The sequence below is a fragment of the Aspergillus japonicus genome (assembly GCF_003184785.1).
Source record: "Aspergillus japonicus CBS 114.51 unplaced genomic scaffold BO86scaffold_25, whole genome shotgun sequence".
NCBI classification, from domain to species: Eukaryota; Fungi; Ascomycota; class Eurotiomycetes; order Eurotiales; family Aspergillaceae; genus Aspergillus; species Aspergillus japonicus.
In genome coordinates, this window is record NW_020291662.1 from 315,179 (window position 1) to 337,715 (window position 22,537).

Below are 22,537 nucleotides of genomic sequence, written 5' to 3' on the forward strand. Positions count from 1 at the left end.
TCATGCGCCCCATCTTTGCTCTCCTGCGTCTTACTTAGCTAGAGAACTTGGTAGATGGTAGACAATGTCTATCAGGTTCCGACGAGGCTGTTATGCTGGGGTCAGTTTTTACGAAATTAGAGGTTGCAAACACCCAGTCTCAAGGACCCTGTTCCGGGAAAGTCATTGCATCCAGGTTCGTCACGGTACCCTCAGCCCTTCCTTGCTTACACCAAATTGGAGACTTAGCGGCTGGATGGAGTCTTAGCTCGCATGCCACTATCCTTGTTGTGGTCATGTTTCTTTCTCGGAGCGGCCGGTGGTTGGGTGTAGTATACCTAGTAAGCCGCCACAAATACCCTGCGAAGAGAACCATGTGGGGCCTTCGACCTCAGTTCACTAATCACCAAATGTACGTCAGCCTTTTCGAAGCCAGCAACGAATCAACGGTTTCTCTAGGCCATTTTCGGAGTTTTAGATCTATCTTCATCACTCGTCGGGCTCCGAGAAGCCATGAAGAGCTGAAGAACGCCCCGTCATCGGAGGATGAGATGGAAGTTGGAGGGTAAGATGTGGATGGTTCGGTAAGGTATAAAAGGGGGGTCCACCTCCACCAAAAAAAAAAGAGAGGCCAGACTCATCAAGCTCTCCGGTTCCCCAACAAGCAATCTTCCTGAGCAGGCCGCACTCGCAAGTACAGTACCTACCTTCACAATGAAGCTCACCGTGTCCAAGGTCAGATGCCTCCTGGAGCTTGTTACATCGTAACAACTCGACTTGAGAAATGCATGCACTAACCAAAACGTACAGACTCTTGCCCTCCTCTCCGCCACCGCCGCCACGGCCACCGCTCTGGCGGAAGTCTCCATTGACTTCTACCTGTTCAACACCACCTGCTCCTTGGACAAGCCCACCACCTACACTATCCTGGAGAACTCCTGCTTCGGCATTGAGGGCTGGCCCTGGGGCTCCCTCGCCCCTTACCTCGCCGACGGGACGACCTGCAGCGATGCCACCAAGACGCCCGTGCTGTACACCTGGACCGATTACAATGAGCAGGACTATGACAACTGCGGTAGCACCCTCTATGCTACCTACGACGTCACCGATGAGCACACCTGCTACCCCGTGGACGCGGAGTATCTTCAGCGGTTGCAGGTTAAGTGCGAGTAGGGTGTTTGATGGAGCTATCAGGGATATATGTACATAGGAACGGGTGCTGTAGTGCGCCTTGTTCAGGGAGCCAGGGTAGATGAACAAGACCCTAAGGGTGGCAAGCAGCGTTGGACTCTCTACATTTTTTGAAGCCACTATTAATCGAACACTATCAGTTTACCTTGCTACCTGGTCAGAATAGGACTATTTGACCTAGGCTAGAAATGCTTTGTCTATTTGAATGCATTGTATTCTTAATACACCACTCCAGGTTATGAGTACTGTGCGAGGCCAAATATGAAAAGCAGTTTATAAGGTGCGTGTGAGAACTAAGAAGACTAGATTCAGACGCGCTGGGCAAATTAAACCTGCGTTGGGGTCGCCAGTCCTGCTGCGCATGGGCGTTGAACTCAGAAACGGATCGCATTGGGGTTGTCGCACTGGGGCCAAGTTGTCGGTCGCTTCAATGTCGCATTGGGCGAGTTCCAGGCAATTTCTGTCAACAGGTTTGGCGCATTGGCAAAGAAATCAAGCAGTCGCGGTCTTCTCCAGCACCACCAACCGCGCCTTGTCCCACCCCTTCCGATAGTCGGTGAGCTCGATGCTGACCACACGCACCAGGCCCTCGGCAGCCAGCTTCTCGATCTCCGTATCAAACCCCATGGACACCCACACCTCGTCCAGGATAGTTGCCACGATCAACCCGCCTGCCCTTAGGATCCGGATGAATTCGCGGAGCGCAGGGTCCGGCCCCACATGGCCGTGGGTGAAGGTGCCGGCGCAGGTCACGATGTCGTAGGTCTCGCCGGGTAGGTCGATCGTTTGCGTCAGATCGGCTTTTGTGAGCGTGCGATACACTCCGGTATTGGCGGCAACCTTTAGCATTGCCGGGGATAGGTCTAGACCGTCGATGGTTAGTGTTGTTGTATACCCGGCGCCCCGGGTAAGGCCCTCGCCGACGAGGCCGGTGCCGCAGCCAGCGTCGAGGATACGCGCGTTAGGGGTCTTGTTGACTTGGAGTGCGATTTGGGCGACGGTGAACGGGGCGACGTAGCTCTGGGAGGCATCGGTGAGGTCTTGGTTGTAGGATGTCGCCCAGGTGTCGTAGAGCGCCATGCAGTCTTCCTTGCTGCCGCTGGCGCGGGCCTTGACGAGCAGGGCGTTTTCGACCTGGACCTGGGTTGCCATCGTTAAAAACTGTGTATGCTTTTACCTCCTTATGGTAGATGATCGAAGAGTTTGTGAGCAGGAGGATGGGAATTATTTTATGATAGACCGCAGGCCTCTCAGCACTTAAATATGGTGCCCCTCATTTAAGGCACAGGATTAATCTGCCAACGCGCCACATGCGAGAGGAGGGGAACAATCTAATAAACGCAGTCAAGGCATCGTATACCCAATGGCAATCAGGAACAAGCCCATGAGATGCTGTGCATATACTGTTAGAATGAAAACTGCAGTGAACAATGGCATTGTCTAGAAGGGTTCAGTGCGGGGGATGAGGGCATTGGCCCCCGATCGTCATCTTACCCCGCGACCGCGCAAGATTCGATCCATTTAGCTTTTCTCCTGGGCTACACAGAAAACCCTTGTGTAAGTCTGCAGATGTGAGTCCAGATACCTTGTTATTGTTGGTTAGGGCTTTGTAGCCCGAGCAATGTGCTTGTTTCCGGTCACCTATCCTTGTGTCGGCTTAGTGCGGCTGCGGGGTCCTATATGTTCCAAGGAAATGAAGAAAACGACTTCTGCGCCGCACCAGAGGCTCGAGGATCGTTGATTATCTGATAAGGCAGAGCTAGAAAGTGTCTTGCAAAAAGCATCCAACAAAACCAAAGGAGTTTGTTTAACAGGCAGGCTGTAGCCTATTTCAGGTACCGACCGGCAATCTGACATCGACATGGCGGGGTAATGAGCCTTGCAAGCTGCTGATAAGAAACAAGTTACAGTACACTACATAAGGGATCGTGGACTACTGGCGCAAACCACCTACCTCCTTATCACCTTATCTTGTAACAATACGCACTGATAACTGACCAGATATATTATCCCCAACAATCCTTCCCCCTGGAGTGCTTCATTCTACAAGTCCACCTTTCCATCAACCTACATGACACCTCTTCCTCAGCAATGTCAGAGATCAGAAGCAACGCAGACGCAGCCATGCGCGACGCCCTCTCCCAATTCCGCCAGAAAATGGAATCCTCCAACCGCCGCTTCCTCCAAGACCGGGTGGCCGAGATCGAAGCCCTGCACCTTCCCACCGAAGCCGACAAACTTGTGCAGATGCGCGACTACTGGGACAAGCTGGGCGAGGGCGGCCCGGATCCCCACTGGAACAGCATCGCGGGGCCGGGACCCGTCCGCGAAGAGCGCGAGGTCCGCAACGTCAAACGTCTGGCCGATGTTCTGTCGCTGTATCATCAGTACATGGACGGGGTGTGTCCCCCGCGTCTGCGGACGGAGTCGTGGCGGCAGATGTACCAGAAGACGTTCCACGAGGTGTGCTCCGCGGCGGTGGCTGATGATAGCCAAGGCCGGGAGGCGGTCGAGATCCCCCCGTGTGAGGAGTTACTGCTGTTCCTGAAGTACGCGAACGGGGTCTCGGATCCGGATTTCCGGCGCTCGGGAATTGCGTCTTTCATGCCGGGGCTTTATATTGGGGTGCCGGAGTATGCGGAGGAAGAGGGGGTGGAGGGTTTAAGGGATGTGGAGGCGCAGCGGGAGGCGCTGAGGGGGTATTTGAAGGATAGTCTTCTGGGCCAGGTGAAGCTTCATGGAACGATTGATGATGATTTGGAGGTGAAGGTCGGGTTTCTGACTGGGAGTGGTGGTTGGAGAGATGAGGACCTATGGTATAGTGCTTATGCTTACTGTCGGGTGATTGGGGATGAGGAAGCGGACTCCAGGTATAATGATTGGGCCTGGCGGGTGGTTTTCTTCGAGGCGAGTGAGGAGAACCCTACCACATTGTACGGTCGCAGACCCTTGTTCGATTCCATTTCGGAGTTCTTGGAGTGGTACAGCAGCTGGCCGGATTACGTGGACATGCGCCAGGTTCGACGAAATGTTCAAGGATACTACACTCAGTGAGAGGATGGTTGTGGGTGTTGCTAGGGTTGGTCTCCCGCTACGAGGCATGATCGGAACATTGCGAGTACTGTCCTGTCCTGTATAGACTACACACAAATAGGTATAGGTAGCTCGCAGCATGAGAGTGCAACGGTATCTATTTCTGATTGAGGGCCTTTGTTTGCATTGGATGAAGCATCATGTGGGGATTACACTGGCATCAATCTAGACTTTTAGCCTAATCTCATCCATAGGCTAGCTTTACACCAGGAATCTCCCAGTAAGCACTAAGGTCGTAGTATAAGGCCGTCCGTACCCTGTTAATATCTTCTTCGCATAAGCACAGCAGTTCATATCGTGCCGTAATCGTCCCTGTCAGACCCGCAATTTCCCCGTCGGATTTGATGTTCCGCCACCCAAGCGAACCTTGGCCCTTGCTAGGCTATGCTTTCATCTCCACCCATATATTGCGAACAACCACATTGATTCCCGTCTATCCTTGCTAAGTAGTCAGATCCTTGCCTTCACTCCCGATAGGTGAATGAAGCAAACGAAATCTCTTGACCATCTGTCGGCGATTCGCAACCCTCATCTCCGACCCCTGGCTAAAAGTGGTCTGATCTCGGAGAGAAACAAGATTCTTTGTTGGTTAGAAGGACCCCTGCTGCTGCTTGACTGTCGTTCGTCCCCATTACCTCTATAGGGATAGGGCAAGCTTCCCATACGCCCTAACGGAATATCGAACCCCTTGAACTCCATTTCTCTATCCACCTGAACCGGATAAAAAGAATTATCAAAGAAAATGTATAATGAGCGAAGTGTCTAAAATGAAAAGGTGGGGATCAACAAAGAAGAGAAAAAGGAGAATGCAAGGATCCAGGAAGTCTAGACCATCCCCAGCCCTGGCCGATCGAACCCCCGACCCTGCGCCGCAGCCGCCGCGCGACTCCGCTCCGCCTGGGCCTGCATCGAATGCGACACGGTCACCTCCGTCGTCAGCATGATCGTATCATGCTCATGCGGCGAGAGGATGTACTCCTCGCTCGAATTATCGCTGCTGTCGTGGCCTGGGAACGAGGTCGCTGTGGCCGTGGTTGTGGTGGTCGTGGCCGTGGGTTTCTTGGGGAAAGGCTCGGGGTCGTGGTGGCTGGCTTGGGTCTGCGACTGGCCGTGCTGCTGCGATCGGGACATGGAGCGCAGACGGTAGGCCTTGCTGCCGTAGGTGTTATGATGGGGGTAGTTGTACGGTCGCGATTTGTAGCGTGAGCCGTAGCTGCCCAGCACTTGCTTGAAGAGGGGTTTCAGGGTCGGGAGGCTGCCGGCGACGATGCCCATGTTGGATTCGACGCTGCATAACAAGGTATTGTTAGCGTATGAGGATTGAGGTGCAGGGTAGTGAAGGAGGACTGACACAACCCAGATCGTGAGAGTTGAATAATCCCAGAGAAAGTCGCCCGTGCGACCGTAGTTGGGAAGCACGGTGAGCTTCACAATCGCTGCGGCGCAGGCACTGTACATACAATTGGATCTGGTTAGTTCATTGATGCTGTACTATCTCAAAATGGAGTGCGCGGTCTTACAAAATACCCAATCCTAGAATGCAAATCAAAGAAGCCTTGGTTCGTTTGTTGACTTGGAGATGTCTGTCGGGTGGTGACGTTAGGGCTCCGTCTATGCCAGCGTCCAGTCTTATCCGCTAGACTTACCTGAGCATGAAGATCGGGAGAATGGCAAAGATCAAATCGGTCAGGATATTCAAGGCTAGAGCCTTGTTAAATAAAGAACAAGCAGGATCTCTCGATTAACATGTTTACCTGTATTTGTATAACTCAATTTCAACAGCTGTATCGGGGCAAAGCATTTCGACTTGACCGAGAAATCCCAAATGCTCCGCATGTCATGGCATTGGAAAATGAGTGTCTGGCAGCAGTCAGCATCAAATCGTCATCTGCAAGACAAACCAGCACCACGTACGAAGAAACAAATTGTCGTGTAAATGAGCATCAGAGCTATATGCCGTCAGTTGGATAAGAACTAGGACATGGAAAAAGCTACACTGACCGATGACCACCCAAATGAAAATGCGATAGCCCTTGCGCGGTGCGAACCGTAGCAGGAACAGTCCGATGGAAATCTTGACGAGTCCGATTGCCCACATATATATCGCCTGGGTAGCAAAGTTCAGATGCATTGCTTTGGTAGCTGTCTTTTCGACGTAGGCCGTATGTCGGCCCGCGCCGTAGATGACTTCTGGAATGATGATCCCCCATCCGCAGAGTGACTGATTGCCGCAATGTCAGGACTGCAAATACCATCCGGCTGGTCAGGGATGACTCGGAGTGACTTACTAAGATCATTGTCAACAGCATGGTATAATCCTCCGGGTCGGTCAGCTCGAGTGAATTGGTATGGGCCAAAGCAGAGACAGCACTTACATCAAGCCCCACATTGCGAATGAGGAAAATGCGAACATACATGCGGGCGAGCACAGTGATTGCAGCCCCAGCAGTCACAATGCTCGTGGCCGCCAGGATGCGTGGCCCTTGATTGTCATTAGGAAGGCCCGCACCCCCCGGATGCACGATGGTCGACATGCTCACCACAGGAAAACGAAGGACTGAGCTGAGCTAGCTGGCTATTTCCTGGGCGATGCTTGACCTTGGCCAGGTTATGAATATCCAAGAGCAGACCGAGCTGGTGTGACGACCATGCCAAGGATAGGCGCATGAACTACGGGTCCGCCATGCGACCATGGAAGAGTCAGGAACACGAGGATCAAGATCCCTCAGGATGAATAGCTGCATTGGCTTGACTAAAGAATTCGATCTTCGCAGGATCTATCTCACAAAAATGGGTGTCCGGTCGCGACCGGATTTCCGGATCCAACGGTTGCCGGTTCGATCTCGGGCGAGGATCAGGATCCGGTAGCAGACCCTGGACGGTGGCCATCTGATAGCAGCAATGCACCACCCAAGTTGGTGCCTGCACCGATGCTTCTTTCTGGCCCTTGTCGTTCATTTACTGTTCCTATCCTAGTCCCCAGCAACATAGTTCAAGCTACGCATGGATGACCAAAAACCTGGCCAATGGACCGTGCGCCTAAGGGAGGGCCAGCCAGCCTAGGGTGGATCGGCCAGTGCCACCGGACCTGCCAAGTCGCTTCAACCTCGGCTTGGGCAGGTGATTTGCAGTGTCGCACCTTGCACCCCTAAAATTGGGTGGATGGCCAGATTGATTAACTTTTTGGCCGGAGTGGACCCGGGTGGAGTGCAGTGGGGACAGGGACCAAGCAAGGGTTGACTGGAGAGACGGATGTCAATGATTTTGTGCTGTCGCCGGTTGCATCTCCAACCCTAACCAAACCAGTAATTCAAAGTGATGCAATCTATAATCCCTGGTTAGTGCTCGCCAGTCCGCCTCTCAAATCCCGGTCATCCAGATTAGTCCTCCTCCGAGGTACCATTACATCCTTTCCCCTGGCCAAGGCCAGCCAGTCAGCACGTTGTTGCTAATTGACTCTGGTCGCCATGCTGCTGAGTGCGTGGGGGTTGAGTGGGTGGGGACTTTGTTCTCTCGTCTTCTTCCTCGGTCTTAACAATTCCGTTCCTTGTCTATTAGACCGAGCCATAGTGCAGTATGCAGCTAAGAGAGCTAGTTGGGTGGGCCGATCGATGCACGGTATGTTGATAGCGAGCGATGCGACGCCGTTAAATTGACAATCATTCCCTCATTCAACCTGCTTCTCCCCGCCCAGCCTCCTTAACTCTAACTTTCTTTTTGCTTCCTGCCTCTCTTCTCCCTTCTCTTCCGTTTTCCTTCTGATCAGGAGTGGTGTGACAGCTGCCATCGCCACCATGGTCGCCCTCCAGGCTCTTACTCTGGGCCTACTGCTCTCAGGGTCATGGGCCCTCCCCGCAGCCGAAACAGCAACGGCCACCCTGCCCACGAGTGCCTCCAGCTCGACTGACGTGGCCTCGTCGCAGCTGGACCAGCTGAACTCCTTTGCCTACAACCTCACCACCGACACTCTGTCCACTGCCTCGGACAGCACCAAGCGCAGCGAGGGCACCTGCACTCTGGACAAGCTTCGTGTGCGTCGTGAGTGGCGCACCTTCTCCAAGTCCCAGAAGAAGGCGTATATCAACTCTGTCCTCTGTCTGCAGAAGCTGCCTTCGCGCACCCCGGCCGACCTGGTCCCGGGGGCGCGCACTCGCTACGACGACTTCGTGGCCACGCACATCAACCAGACGTTGGAGATCCACTACACGGGCACGTTCCTGGCGTGGCACCGCTACTTCATCTTCGAGTTTGAGTCCGCCCTGCGCGATGAGTGCGGCTACACCGGCGACTACCCTTACTGGGACTGGGGTGCTGACGCTTACGATATGGAGAACTCGCCCGTCTTCGACGGTAGCGAGACCTCCATGTCCGGTAACGGAGCCCCCATCGCGGATCAGCCGGACGTGATGCTGTACCTGGGTGACTACCCGGCCATTGACCTGCCGCCCGGCACCGGCGGCGGCTGCATTACCAGCGGCCCGTTCAAAGACTACAAGGTCAACCTGGGTCCGGCTGTTCTCTCCCTGCCCGGGGGTAACACCTCGATGGCGGCTAACCCGCTGGCTTACAACCCCCGGTGCTTAAAGCGGTCGCTGACCACCGAGATTCTCAGTCGGTACAACACCTACCCCAAGATCGTCTCGCTGATCCTGGACAACGACGATGTCTGGGACTTCGAGATGACGATGCAAGGCATTCCCGGCAGCGGCTCGATTGGTGTCCACGGGGGTGGCCACTACTCCATGGGCGGCGATCCCGGTCGTGACGTCTACGTGAGCCCCGGCGATGTGGCCTTCTGGCACCACCACGGCATGATCGACCGCGTCTGGTGGATCTGGCAGAACCTCGACCGTAAGCACCGCCAGAATGCCATCTCCGGTACCGGCACCTTCATGAACAACCCCCCGTCGGCGAATACCACGCTCGACACTGTTATTGACATTGGTTATGCCAACGGTCAGCCCATTGCCATGCGCGATTTGATGAGTACGACTGCTGGGCCATTCTGCTACGTCTACCTTTAAGTGGACTGTAGGATGGCGTTCGATTTTGGGTGCAGAAATCGCAATTTAGGAGGACTCAGATGGAAGCTTGTATATATGCATGATAGAACTTAACTAATGCATTAATGTGTTTATCGGAGAGTAGTGCTGTACACAGCATGTTGAACTGTCATAAGAGAGTCATCCATATTCACTTGAATTCAGTAGCCAGTGCCATCAGTGCCTCCCTTCAGAACCATTCCTGCCTTAACTGACTGGTTGTGGGTCTCCATGCCTGAGGCCGCGGGATATCCGGATCTCCCGGATCGCCCATTTCCTCCACAATACAGTCTGACCACCACAGCGATTCACGTATATAGGAACAAATCACTCTCACTTATCAGCTTGACTGGTCAACTGAAAATCCGGAAAATGTTGCACTCTTTCCTTCACCGGTGACCGGTGCCGACACTCCCAAGCTGTGCTGCTGCCGGGGTGATCGAATCACAGACCCTTGGCGGAGAAATCACTCAAGTGTAGTGGATCCCCGTGAGACCCGCGGAAGCGGAAGTGACCGTTCCAGTCCACGGTCTAGATTTAGCTTCCTGGCCAAGGCGCCTGGTCCCTGGTTGGTGGTTACGGAAAAACTATTGCTTGAGATTCTGGTCTGCTTGTCGCTCGATTGAACGGAGGGGTTTGGGGGATTGGTGGTTGCCTGTGTCGGAGGGCCGATGCTATCTCAGGGCTGTTGGAAACCACATCGATCAGTACTTCGGAAACTCACTTCAGGAAACTTATCTGAATTCTAAGTCTTTGGTTCTTTTACCTTATGCTCACTTTGTTATGCTGCGTACATGTACAGTACAGGATGTGACTGCGAGTAAGCGAGTGTCTGCCCATGTCAGGCAATCAGCCCTGTCTGTCTTGATCACGTGATTATTGCTTTTGCCTCAGGATGGATTCCGGTTTCCGCTTGTCCGTCCTTTCTAGTTACCTTATCTTTGTGTCATTTCCATATTGGAATCTATGTATGACTACATCAAAGGTGTCGTGACACGGAGAAGGTCTTCCACAGGCCCAAACACTGCTCGCGCTGTTGATAGTGAGTGAGGGCATCTCATTGCTGGGTCGCATGTCAATGCGCTGACTGGGTGGTGAAGATCTTTGGGACCTTAGGGGAGATAGAGGTCCAGGGAGATGCTGCGCAGGGAGAAGAGTGATAGTGACAGTGTGATTTGATAAAGCTAGCTGCAGTTCATGGTCTAGCCGATTGTAGACGATACGAGGGCAATTTGAGTATTCTTTGTTGTGTTGTTGTGTTGTTCGGCAAGCTTGCCTGCCCTCTTTGCTCGGCATCCTTCAGCCCTGACTCACTTAACGATGATCAATGGAATATCCCCGCCTGATTGCTTTCGTGCAGTGGTACAGTGCCTATTTCCTTGGGTATATCCTCGATAGAAGAGGTTGGCTATATATCCTAACATTATTATAACTTATAACAGTATCTCCATACTCCATACTCCGTAGTACTCCGACTATTCCCGGCCGTGGGTGGAGCATCGCCAACATTTCCGCTTTCTGAACCACAGTAAAAATTTTCACCCCGCGAAATTCGGCAAGATTCCCCTCTTTACCCCGCCATTTCCTCCATCTTAACTGTTGCATCTGTGGTGTCCTGCCCTGGATATCTTCCATATTCGCCCTCGAGACACATAATATGATCGCCTCCGGGCAGATATGCGCTCTTACTTTGGCTGGTAACATGCCTCTGACCCCCAATGCCATGAAAGCGACCACTTTGTAACGTCTCATCTCCCTCCACAGTGTGACATGTCGACAGCGCAAGGTTAAATGTGACGAAGCAAGGCCTGTATGCGGCCCCTGTGTCAAAGCCTCGCGAAACTGTGTCTTCTCCAACAACTGCATCTTTCGCCACTCCAGCGTCAACGATCTTTGCCGCGATCTGGGGAGCGGTTGGTCTCCGCAAGGGCCTCAGATATGGGTCCCGGTTCCCTCGCCCCGTACAGTGGTTTCCTGTCTCACGGACGAGCGAACAGCACTGACTCTTCCCCACAGTCACCTTTGTTCAGGTCATAGACCCATTTGCCGACGAAGAATTGACATCCTCGGTGGATGAACGCCATCCTGATCACGAACCCCACCTAGTAGTCGCCTCGCCCTCGACAATCGCTGCTGGAGAAGAGAGTATAGTGTCGACTCCTGCTCGGAGCCCCGTGCCACCCGAACAAAATGGAATCTTGACAGCAGTCTTGATCCAGCACTTCCAGGCAGCTCCCGGTCAATGGCTGGACAGCTTCGACTCTAATGCGTATTACTCCATCAAGGTGCCCATCATGGCGGCTACGCGGCCGATGATGAGAGCGGCTGCCTGTGCCCTGGCCGCCAAACATTTGCACCGGCTCTGCCAGGGGGATTCCGTGCGGATATCCCAGCTCCCTCACCTGCGCAAAACCCCGCTGCAGTGGACTATTAGAGCTATCGATTGGAAGTACGAATCCGTGCGGCTCTACGACCAGGCCATCCACCACCTGAAAGAGGCCATTGCGCTGGAAATCCCCGATGATCGGCGCGAGGAGATGTTCGCCGTGGTCGCGATCCTTTGCATGTACGAGCTGAGTGATGCCCCTAGCACCGAATGGCGGGCTCACCTCAGCGCCCTGCCCTTCCTGTACTGCGGCAGTCCCGATGCCTGGAGGTCGACAGAGACGCTGCCTGATTCCCTGCTGCACATTCCGCGATCCGTGTTTTGGAGTCTCTACCGGCAGGACTGTCTCTCCGCATGTAGGTTCTCTTTCTTGCCATGTGCTGTTCCCAATACACACTCCTCTAATGGCGCGAACCCAGTCATCAACGAGACCCAAACCCGTCTGGATCTCTCCGATCTCATTCTCTGGCGTAATTTCGGCCTCAGCATCTCCTCATACGGTCACCTCTTGCCCCCGTCGAAACCCACCACCCCCGCCATCCCCTCCGCCCCCCCTTCCCCTCGTATCTCCTCCCCAGCCCCCTGGCTCGACGAAGACACGCTCAGCAACGCGCTCATCTGGCTCACCGGCAAGATCATCAATTACATCACCAGCGGCGACGGAATCAACCCGGGCGACTATGAAAGCCCCCCAGACCAACGACCATCCTTCGGCACCACGCAAGAGGACCTGCTGAAACGGTGGCAGCGACTCGACTTCGAGCTTCGCGCTTGGCACGACTCCCTGCCGGCCTCCTTCACTCCCTGTGCGCGGACCCGCCTGTCTCTATCGACGGATTCCGGACCGATCGCCCGACGTCCCGCCTCCGAGCACCACGACGCCGATGACTCCGACGGCAACAACAACACCACCATTGACGCCATCGTCTTCACGGTCCCCATGTGCGCCGTCACCATCCAGACCTACCACATGGCGCGCATCCTGCTGCTGAGCAACATGCCGCAGGAGGCCACCGCTATTCGGTCGACGGTGACCGCCCGCCTGCACAACTACCGGCGCATCGCGGGCGAGGTGGTACGCCACGCCCGCGAGCTCTGCGGCATCAGTCTGGCCGGGCTGCCGGATGCCGTGCTCCCGCACACAGTGCAGCCCTTGTTCGTAGCGGGCCAGTGCTTCGAGGGGGTGCCCGAGCGGCGATTGGTGGTGGACCTGCTGCGACGGGTTGAGTGCGAGACGGCGTGGGCGACTGAGTATCGCGTGCAGGATCTACGGCGGCAGTGGGCGGCGGGGGGAGCGCTGGTGTGATGGATTTGTATGTAGTGGCGCTTCTTCTCGGTGGTGGTATTATCGGTAGAGGTGTCTGTGGCTCAGTGTTAGGGCTGGCGGGCCTACCCCGGATGACGGGTACAGTACAGACAGCTTTACAGCCCCTTTGAGTCCGCAAATTTTGCGGTGCCTTGTTTGACTTAGACTCTGTAGCGTTTTTCTTGTCTCACATAGAGCAACCTGCAGCAATGAGAATTGAGCGCCTCGATGCGCTGGCAATCGCTTACAAATAGCGATGACGTGAAGCTGCAATGCACTTAAGTACACTAGTAGTGAAGATACCCACAAAGAAAGGCAATTCTCCCGAGCTGGAAGACGACAAGGTCTAGACCCATTGGCTGGACTAATCTAATCAATCCGCTGTTCCCCACCGACTTCGTGTTCAAGCGATAAACGATAAACGATAAGAGCCGAACCGAACAGAAAGAGGCGATCTTCCCGAGAGTGAAGGAATCCCTCCCGAGCTGCCAATTCCTTCGCCTATCGCGGTCTCGAAGTGCGGTGACGATGGTGTGCGAACATGTAGATCCCACCTCGAAAATTTTCTTCACAGCTATTCAAGTCTTCGAGGCTTATAAACGACCTCTTCAGACTCGGTTCGCTGGTGCGAAGTGGCATCTCAGTACCATTCTCCAGAGCGAGAGGAACACCACGCCGCAACCATGTCGCTGACTGCGCATCTGTCGCGCTATGTCTGGGCTAGCATCTTATGCTCCCTGGGAGGGTTCTTGTTCGGGTGAGTTGTGTGCCCTCAGAGTTGCAGATTCACATTGAACTGGAACAGCTGCCAAACACTGACTCGATGATAGGATGGACACCGGCATCATCGGATCAGTCGTCGTCATGGACCAGTTCACACAGAAATTCGGCTCCTTCTCATCCATCGTTCACGGGCTCGTCGTCTCCGCCATCTTGATCCCCGCCGCTTTCTCCTCGTTCTTCGGCGGCAAACTAGCTGATTGGATCGGACGGCCCAGGGCCATCAGTCTGGGGGCTCTTATCTTCGGGGTCGGGGCGGCCATCGAAGCGGGCGCCGTGCATCTGGCCATGTTCATTGTCGGCCGTGTCGTGGAGGGGCTCGGGGAGGGTCTGTATCTGGGGACGTTAGTCGTGTAAGTCTAACTATTCACCGGGTACTCGTTTGCTTGTCACATTTACTAATGAAGTCATTGATCTGCACAGATACATCTGCGAGATCTCGCCTCCGAAGCAGCGAGGCCCACTGACCACTGGCCCGCAGCTGTTCATCACCGTGGGCCTCGTCGTCGGCTTCTTCACCTGCTACGGCTGCGAGCGTCTGTCCTCGTCCATGGCGTGGCGCACCCCCTTCATCCTCCTGGCCTGCGTCTCCGTCCTTTTCGGCATCGCGGCGTTCCTGTGGCTGCCCGAGTCCCCGCGGTGGCTCACCCTGCACAACCGCTCCGACGAGGCGACGCGCGCCTGGGAGTATCTCCAAGTCAGCCCGGCGGATCGGGAGAAGCTGAGCGAGGAAGACGACGACGACATTCACGAAGAGGCCGTTACGCACCCGCTGGCGCCGACGGGCAGCACCTTAGCCCCGAATACCCTTGAACAAGTCCTCTCGCGCCGCAGCGAGAGATCGATCCCTAAGAAGGGTGGCCATGAGACCAGCCTATTCGACGCATTCAAACCGGACGTGCGCAACCGGACTCTCTTGGGACTGTTCCTGATGTCCATGCAACAGCTTGCCGGGATTGACGGGGTCCTTTACGTATGATCTCTCCCCTGTCCGCCACATTTATCTCACCACGCATACTAATGCAGGAAAATAGTACGCCCCGCTCCTCTTCGAACAGGCAGGCATGACTTCCGAGCAAGCCAGCTTCCTCGCCTCGGGCGTGTCGGGGATAGTCATCTTCGCCGTGACGGTCCCCGCCCTCATTTACGCCGACAGCTGGGGCCGGCGCCACAACGTCATCCTGGGCGGACTGGGGCTGACGGTTACCATGCTGGTGATCGGCGCGCTGTACGCGGCCGACGCCGTCCACAAGTCCACGGGCGCCGGCCGCTGGGTCGTCATCGTCGCCATCTATCTGTTTGCGGCCATCTACAGCGTCTCCTGGGCCGTCAGCTGCAAGGTCTACGCCGCCGAGATCCAGCCCCAGCGCACCCGCGCCTCGGCCACTTGTCTCGCGCACGGCGCCAACTGGATCTCAAACTTCTTTGTGGCCTTGATCACCCCCGTGCTGCTGGCGAAGAGTAGCTGCGCAGCGTACTTTTTGTTCGGGGGGTGTACGCTCGTCACAGCGGCGGTTTGCTGGGTGTGGATGCCGGAGACGAAGGGGAAGTCGTTAGAGGAGGTGGAGCGGTCGTTTGTAAGGGGGAAGGAGGGTTGACCGGGGACTCGTTGGGTTCTAGAATAACTCTGGAATGTGATGTTGGTTGTACTACTGTGTCGATTGTCATCGGGTCAGCCCATTCAAGAACCCAGTTCTTCTCGGCGGGCATGGTACATAGTATCCGAAGAAGAATCAGAGACAACTGCTTACAGAGCTCAGATGGTCAGACAAATTCATCTGGCATGGATACAATCTGCAGGACAGATTCATAAATGTATTCCTATAATCTTCGTCCCTATCCACTCCCCTGGTTAGCTATGTGGATGCAGGCAAGCATATTCCCGCGCCCCCTCCCGGTGTCGACTAGTATTTTAGATGAGCCATCAGTCGTCGATGTAAAATCTATCGCCGTCCATGGATCTAAATCGAATGTAGAGACCCTCGTTTGCTAACCTTCACATCCACACGAAAATCCTGCCACACATGACAACAATGCGCATCGCGATCCCAGTTAAACTCCGGGCCCGCCAGCTGAAAATCATAGCTCAGCAGCAGCTTTGCGATAGTCAGACGCAACACTCGCAGTCCCATGGTCTTGCCCGGGCACGCATGGGTGCCCACCGAGAATGCCGAGAAAGCAGCCAGATCCGACTCGGGGGTTGGGGCAAGCCACCGTTCGGGGTCCCACCGATCGGGACTTTTGAAGTATTTTGCAGATCGGTGGATCGAATACTTATCGACGAAGACTTTGGCCTGCGCGCACAGCATTACTACCAATCATGAACAGCTGTAATCCCAATGCTAGACTCACCCCTTTGGGCACGTAGACGCCATCTACCTCTATGCCGGTGGAGATTCGGGCGCCCACGTCGTTCACTGGTGGCTGTAGTCGGAGACTTTCTTGGATACAGGCATTCAGATAAGCGACCTGGGACAAATTATCATCTGTGCAAACCTCTTCGCTGGAGATAGCGGTGCGGAGCTCGTGCTGGATTTTGACGAGCGCTTTCGGATGTTGCAGTAGGTAATAGAAGACGGCGGATGCGGCGGCTGAGACGGGGTCATATCCACCGATTCTGTTGAAGCATTGTCAGCTCCATAGCATAGCAACATTGAAAGGGAAGTCCAAGATATCCTCACACAAGAAGGCTGATATGCGCCATGGCGCGTTTCAACTCTGGCTTTCCGTCGACCCCGTCCACGATTCCCAGCTTTTGCCCGACGATGCTTTCCCCGAACTCCTTGCGGTCGGTGAGTCTGCCAGACGTAGGAAACATTTAGACATGCCATGTTTCCAGTATAGAATCTCTAGAAGAAACCTACTCCTGAATCCGACTAAACGTGTTCACCTGCACCCAATCCGTCGTCATAAGATTTCGAATTGCCCTCAGCAGAAACGCCGCGACAGCCGATGCCCCCGGCCAACGACCAATGTAGAACATCAAATCCAAGCCCGCGGTGTACACGTTATCCCATCGCCGAAAGTAGTCAAATGTCTCTTTCGTGCTAATGGGAATGGAATGGCCGAGAAAAAAGTGTCCCATGCACTGCCAGATCAGCCGGTCCATCCCGGTCGTCAGATTAAATTGCTTCCCTTTCAGGGCTGCGGTGTCCAGCTCCTTCTCCAGCTCTGTCAAATAGGTCCGATGAATCTGCGCCTGGCTTTGTGCGGGATAGGTTGCCAGAATCCCCTTAACTTGCGACCGCACACTGCGATGATCCGTCCGCGTGGTGGCCGACTGAGCGGTGGTGTCTCCGATCACGACATCGATCGCGAAACTGACGTTGTTCTGCGTTGGGGTAAACCCTTTCGTATACTCGTCCTTGTATATTTCGTCTCGCGCTCGCGGGCTTGCGAAGGACAATTCATTAGGGGAGATTCGGACGACCGGGCCTGTGTGGTGTCATGTACCCGGTTCTGAAGAATAGGTAATCTGAAGCGTACCGTGTTTCTCATGCAAGTCTCGTAGCTTGGGGAGAAGTTTCCCTGAGTAGCGCGCGTGCATTGCCCATAGCTTTGATCAAGGTTAGTCTGGTGATTGAATGATTGGAGGCAGGCTGCACACCGGAGACGCTGCTGCAATTGCCGGGCCCGGAAACTTGGCCAGAGGGTGGAAGTATCGATCGTAAATCACAGTTGCGGCTAGAATCGCCACACCAATCTGATTACGAATATCGTCAGATTGCGTTATCAACAAAGATGAGCGGTACTGACCAGAAGAATCAACATCATGTTGTCCGTTTATTGACGACCGTCGCTAGGTGGGTTGACGGGCTTCAACCAACTAATATGCCGAGCACGCGACTGAGGTGAAAGAAAAAATCAAGTTTCGCGGCATCGAGTTAGCAATGACGAGACTTATGATAGATGCGAAAGTTTGTGTTAGGTCTTGCAGGCATTTCAATCACATCATGTGAAGTGATTGGGACCGAATCGCCGGGTGTCGATCATGAGGGGATTGGGCAAGCCGGCTAGGGCTTATCATATTTGGATCACCTCATCAATCCCGCAAATACGATATCACCCACATTATTCTCTTTCTGTCTGCAGCAATTCTGTTTGTCACACCGGTCATTGGTCATATCTGGCTCCACTCGGGCATGTGTGTTGTCACGATCGATTCTAAATCCACTTTAAATGGTGGTGAGTATTTCAAATATAGGGTTATCCCAAAGCCCATTGGTCCTTCGTTCGCGCCGCATGGGGCAAACCCGATGTGATGAGAATATCAGATTATCCCTGGATCCATATATACATGTAGCGTCATAGATAGGTCCATTCTTGCTCAACTGCGTGTGATCAATGACACCTCTGCGCACAAGGAGGGATAAAGTCCGGTATATATCACCCTGTTTGATAATCCTGCTCACCGAACATTTTCTCTATGCTTGCCGGTTACTACTTGAGCCTTGAAAAGCAAACATGCACGCAAAAGTCCCTGCGGCTAAACCAACCTTACCAGGTTCAAGCCCTGGGCCAACGGTTCGCGCCGCACGCGATGCTCTTGACAAAGCAACTCAGTACTCGATAGAGCAAATGAAAGAAGACAACCATTGGTGTGGCGAGCTACGGTCCAATGCAACCATCACAGCCGAATATATTCTCCTGCGACTGTCCCTTGGTCTCGACCTCACCCAAGAAGCAAAGCCCCTGATTCAATGGCTACTCACGCAGCAGAACTCAGACGGCTCCTGGGGAATTGCGCCCCACTATCCCGGTGACATTTCGACCTCGACCGAGGCGTACTTCGCTCTCAAAATCCTCCAGGTTCCACCAGAACACCCGGCGATGCGCAAAGCCTGTGAGTATATTCGGAGTGTTGGGGGCGTGGCCAAAGTCCGCATATTCACTCGGTTCTACCTGGCGATGTTCGGGCTGTTCCCCTGGGACGCGGTGCCGGAACTGCCGGCGGAGCTCATCTTCATGCCGGCCTGGGCCCCGATCAACATCTACAAATTCGCCTCGTGGGCGCGCAGCACGATCGTACCCTTGTTGATTGTGTCGCATCATCGTCCGATCTACCCTCTTCCTCCGGGAAGTGCAGCGGACGGTACATATTTGGATGAGCTGTGGCTCGACCCTGGGAATAAATCGGTACCTTACCAACGGCCTGCGAGTACCAGTGGACTGAACTTACTGGTAACAATGTTCCTGTTTATTGATCGTGTCCTGCATTTTCTGAATGGACTTCGACTTTTTCCTACTAGACGTTACAGTCGTCGCAGCTGTATCACCTGGATCCTCGACCATCAAGAAGACTCCGGCGACTGGGCCGGCATCTTCCCGCCTATGCATCTCGGCTTGCTGGCACTTACATTGGAAGGCTTCCAGCTTACTGATGCTCCCGTTGTCAAGGCCTTGGAATCTATTGAGAGGTTCGCATGGGAGGACCAGCAAGGCCGGCGCATGCAGGCCTGCGTCTCCCCAACCTGGGATACAATCCTCATGTCCATTGCCTTATGTGATGCCTCCCACCCCAAGGACAGCAAACGACTACATCGCGCCATCAATTGGATTCAGAATCGCCAGCTCACACAGCCCTACGGCGACTGGCAGGTCTACAGCCCCAAGGCCATCCCCGGAGGGTTCAGCTTCGAGTATTTCAACACCTGGTACCCTGACGTAGACGACACTGCGGCCGCGATTATCGCCTTCCTCAAGCACGGAACCGACCTCACGCACCACAATACCATTCGCGCGGTGCTCTGGATTCTGGGCATGCAGAACAAAGACGGCGGTTGGGGCGCATTCGACATCAACAACGATGCGCTCTTCCTGAACAAGATCCCATTCAGTGACATGGACAGTCTGTGCGATCCGTCGTCAGCAGATGTCACGGGACGTGTGCTGGAAGCGTTTGGTCTCCTGTTTCGGAGTCCAGTGACTCAATACGCGGGCTTAGACCTGCTGTCGCAGATGCGCGCTGCATCCGATCGTGCCATCGGGTATCTTGCGCAAACTCAGGAGCCGGATGGATCATGGTACGGCCGCTGGGGATGCAACTACATCTATGGCACGAGTAATGTCCTCTGTGGTCTGACGTATTTCACCAAGCACAGCAATCGCATCCCCGCCTTGACATCGCGGGCCGTGCATTGGGTCCTGTCGATTCAAAATCCAGACGGGGGCTGGGGCGAAAGCCTGCAGACCTATCGGTCGGGCAGTCGGGTCGGATTTGACCATCCCTCCACCGCGTCACAGACGGGATGGGCAGTGATGGCATTGCTGCCCTATCTGGCTCCGAGTGCTCCCGCTATCGAGCGAGGTGTTGGCTACCTCATTCAGACGCAATCGAAGCAGGAAGGCAGTGGGAAAGGAGCCTCGTGGGAGGAGAGCCAGTATACTGGGACAGGATTCCCGAACTTTTTCTATCTTGGATATGCGCTCTATGCACATTACTTTCCGATGATGGCGCTGGGGAGGTATGCGCAGTTGGCGGGGACTCGTACTGTTGAAGTCTTGTCGGAGAAGGAGATCTTTTGATTGATGATGATGTGATGATTTGTTCTGTTTCGACCTGGAGAGGCAGTTTCTCGCTGTGCCTTGGGATGACGATGTGTATAATGCAATTTATGATCTGATATCGCTGATTCAAGACACTTACGCCATGATGTCGTGGGCTGGAGGTGTCAGATGACACCCACATGATAGCTTCATTTTCTCAGCGCTCGATTCCTCCCTCACAACACATTCTACGAAGATTCAAGTCCTCATCTTTCCTGCAGCCCTCGGAGTCAGAATTCCTCTTCAAGCTTCTCACTACCCCCGACCTCAAGTTTCACGCACAGGTCTATCTGCAAATCCACGATGAAACTGAAACTCCTCCCTACGGAGATCATGGATCAAGTAAGCCCGTTAATCTTCATGTCCCGAGATTGAAACTGAGTCATTGCGTCTAGATCCTCTCCTTCGTAGTGCAGCTCTTCTTGCCGAAGCCTCATGAAAGCATGTCCTGCCTGAACAGAGGCAATCCAAAACGTGTTCTCGCAACAACTACTCCAGCCAGGCAACAGCTGGCTGCATTACGTCTTGCCGGCCGTGTCTTCTATCGCAGTGCCCTTACTCTTCCAGGCTTGTATCGTAGATAGTCATTGTTCATATTCTCTGGAGCGCCTTGACCGTCTATCGCACAGCCCCTATGCTGCTTGTGTTCGTTACCCCAGGTTTGAATCTAATTACCTAGCATATTATGGACAAGCTAGCCCTGCTGCCCTCAACGACAACATTCGATATATTCGATATACCATCAACGATTGTCTTTCCCGCTTTCAAGGCCTGCAAGAGATCGTGTTCGACGAGCCCAATACCGGCCTTCCATCAGTGGATATAGAACAATATCTTGACACAGTCGCCGGGACCTTGCGCGACGTCGAGCTCCCCAATTTGTCCAGGCTTCACCTCCGCCTCATTTACACCCACTACTTGAGGCGTATCCTCGACGCCGTCTTCTCCTCATCACAGGCCCGTGCCAACAATAATCTGTCTCGTCTTCGTCACCTCATATTGCATGCCCCCCACTTCGTCGACGTCAACGAACTAGCGCAAGCACTGCCCGAGCCTACTGCTGCTGCTGCAACCCAGCCCAATGCAGTTCAAGTGCTTCGTCTGTTAGAGCTCGCCCCTAATCTCGAGACGCTGACTATCATAGCGAGGTCCCTGCACCTTGGTACCGTCGTCCTTCCATCATCCTTGCGCCTCCGCACTCTTTCTTTGTTCTGGATCGAAATTTCCTCGGACGCTCTGCTGCGTCTCCTGGAGGCTGTTAAGGATACACTCCGGTCCATTTCTTTCACCGAAGTTCACCTGCGCTCGGGAACATGGGCCACGGTCCTGACCAGGATGTGCTTCCTCCTGTCCCTGCTTCAATTATACTTCAAAATAACGGGTATTTGTGGAATGGGATGACCTCCTTTCTTGTCGCCTTGAGTGAGGAAAGCGAGTTGGAGACTCGGTCACCTTACGACCGGCCTGCGCTGGGGGTACTCTATCGTCACATCAGCAGCAATCGAGTCGCCGCGGGTCTGCGGCCGTTGATGGCCACGCCCACGGAGCATTACCCTAGTATTCATAAAGAGTTGTTGACGCGTGTTAGGCGGTATACCTGAGTAGAATTAGGTTAAGGTATGATGGAATCGTAAAGCCCTTCTCTGCTCTGTCTGTTGCAGTCTGTGTTAGCTGTGTAAAGGTAACGAGTCAATCAAAGCCGATGACGTGCTGTATGGCGCCGCGTAGTGATATTGTAATGATTTCATCCTTAGGTCTTGCGAGGGAGTGATAACATGTATAGGAGACATCGCCAAGGTTGTCTGAAAAGCTTCATATCTTTCTTTGAGGCTCTGCCGGTGAGCTCTCGATGGGGATATGTGCCTCCAGATAGTTCCATTTCAACTCACAGTAAGATTCTCCATTCTGCCCGCTCCTCCTATATCAGACTCTGGGGGTGCACTCGATTCAACCTGTAGTATGATACATATTGTCAGTCGTCTTCATCGTGCTATGTCCTTCCTTGAGCCCCTGGCCATACGCTCTCCCATAGCAGAGGATGCCTTATTGTCAGTCACTCTCGTAATCTCCTATCGTTCCTGCATGTGGGCAGAGGTCTTCGTCTTGGCCAGGCAACGCCGGTCTTCATCAAGCGTTGCAACCACCATTTTCTTGTATATGGGCTCGTCTTGACGGGACGAAAGTATTCCCAGACTGAAGTCTTCGCTGTTGCTG

At 54.1% G+C, this 22,537-nt stretch overlaps 9 protein-coding genes across 9 annotated transcripts; 6 read left to right on the plus strand and 3 right to left on the minus strand.

The window, feature by feature from the left end:
- Positions 1 to 640: 640 nt before the first annotated feature.
- BO86DRAFT_410005 (uncharacterized protein) lies at positions 641 to 1,152 on the plus strand (the record flags this gene model as incomplete). The annotated part of the gene is made up of 2 exons (XM_025674456.1): positions 641 to 714; positions 790 to 1,152. Exons 1-2 carry the CDS (start codon positions 694 to 696, stop codon positions 1,150 to 1,152), a joined length of 384 nt encoding a protein of 127 aa, XP_025527567.1. The 5' UTR covers positions 641 to 693.
- A 386-nt stretch (positions 1,153 to 1,538) lies between these two features.
- BO86DRAFT_430687 (class I SAM-dependent DNA methyltransferase) lies at positions 1,539 to 2,322 on the minus strand (the record flags this gene model as incomplete). The annotated part of the gene is made up of 1 exon (XM_025675724.1): positions 1,539 to 2,322. One exon carries the CDS (start codon positions 2,320 to 2,322, stop codon positions 1,663 to 1,665), a length of 660 nt encoding a protein of 219 aa, XP_025527568.1. The 3' UTR covers positions 1,539 to 1,662.
- An 820-nt stretch (positions 2,323 to 3,142) lies between these two features.
- On the plus strand, positions 3,143 to 4,304 carry BO86DRAFT_389400 (uncharacterized protein). The gene has a single exon (XM_025672122.1). It carries the CDS (start codon positions 3,262 to 3,264, stop codon positions 4,222 to 4,224), a length of 963 nt encoding a protein of 320 aa, XP_025527569.1. The 5' UTR covers positions 3,143 to 3,261; the 3' UTR covers positions 4,225 to 4,304.
- Positions 4,305 to 5,088: 784 nt separating this feature from the next.
- On the minus strand, positions 5,089 to 6,797 carry BO86DRAFT_313328 (integral membrane family protein; the record flags this gene model as incomplete). The annotated part of the gene is made up of 9 exons (XM_025668001.1): positions 5,089 to 5,551; positions 5,615 to 5,713; positions 5,784 to 5,846; positions 5,910 to 5,964; positions 6,018 to 6,123; positions 6,178 to 6,212; positions 6,265 to 6,484; positions 6,552 to 6,581; positions 6,639 to 6,797. The coding sequence occupies 9 exons, from the start codon at positions 6,795 to 6,797 to the stop codon at positions 5,089 to 5,091; spliced, it is 1,230 nt and encodes a 409-aa protein (XP_025527570.1).
- A 949-nt stretch (positions 6,798 to 7,746) lies between these two features.
- Positions 7,747 to 9,407, plus strand: BO86DRAFT_389402 (tyrosinase family protein). The gene has a single exon (XM_025672123.1). The coding sequence runs from the start codon at positions 8,058 to 8,060 to the stop codon at positions 9,285 to 9,287; it is 1,230 nt and encodes a 409-aa protein (XP_025527571.1). The 5' UTR covers positions 7,747 to 8,057; the 3' UTR covers positions 9,288 to 9,407.
- A 385-nt stretch (positions 9,408 to 9,792) lies between these two features.
- Positions 9,793 to 10,673, minus strand: BO86DRAFT_96461 (uncharacterized protein). The gene is made up of 3 exons (XM_025677833.1): positions 10,240 to 10,673; positions 10,072 to 10,137; positions 9,793 to 9,990 (listed from the first exon to the last, which is right to left on the minus strand). The coding sequence occupies exons 1-3, from the start codon at positions 10,599 to 10,601 to the stop codon at positions 9,882 to 9,884; spliced, it is 537 nt and encodes a 178-aa protein (XP_025527572.1). The 5' UTR covers positions 10,602 to 10,673; the 3' UTR covers positions 9,793 to 9,881.
- A 139-nt stretch (positions 10,674 to 10,812) lies between these two features.
- Positions 10,813 to 12,649, plus strand: BO86DRAFT_339231 (Zn(II)2Cys6 transcription factor domain-containing protein; the record flags this gene model as incomplete). Its single annotated transcript, XM_025669008.1, has 4 exons — positions 10,813 to 11,002; positions 11,070 to 11,266; positions 11,322 to 12,047; positions 12,111 to 12,649. Coding segments are annotated over exons 1-4 (1,482 nt in total), but the record flags the coding sequence as incomplete, so codon positions are not given.
- An 890-nt stretch (positions 12,650 to 13,539) lies between these two features.
- On the plus strand, positions 13,540 to 16,101 carry BO86DRAFT_448341 (general substrate transporter; the record flags this gene model as incomplete). The annotated part of the gene is made up of 5 exons (XM_025676639.1): positions 13,540 to 13,754; positions 13,828 to 14,130; positions 14,201 to 14,750; positions 14,812 to 15,354; positions 16,084 to 16,101. The coding sequence occupies exons 1-5, from the start codon at positions 13,681 to 13,683 to the stop codon at positions 16,099 to 16,101; spliced, it is 1,488 nt and encodes a 495-aa protein (XP_025527574.1). The 5' UTR covers positions 13,540 to 13,680.
- Positions 16,102 to 18,241: 2,140 nt separating this feature from the next.
- BO86DRAFT_430707 (terpene cyclase/mutase family protein) lies at positions 18,242 to 20,302 on the plus strand (the record flags this gene model as incomplete). Its single annotated transcript, XM_025675725.1, has 1 exon — positions 18,242 to 20,302. One exon carries the CDS (start codon positions 18,242 to 18,244, stop codon positions 20,300 to 20,302), a length of 2,061 nt encoding a protein of 686 aa, XP_025527575.1.
- Positions 20,303 to 22,537: the final 2,235 nt, after the last annotated feature.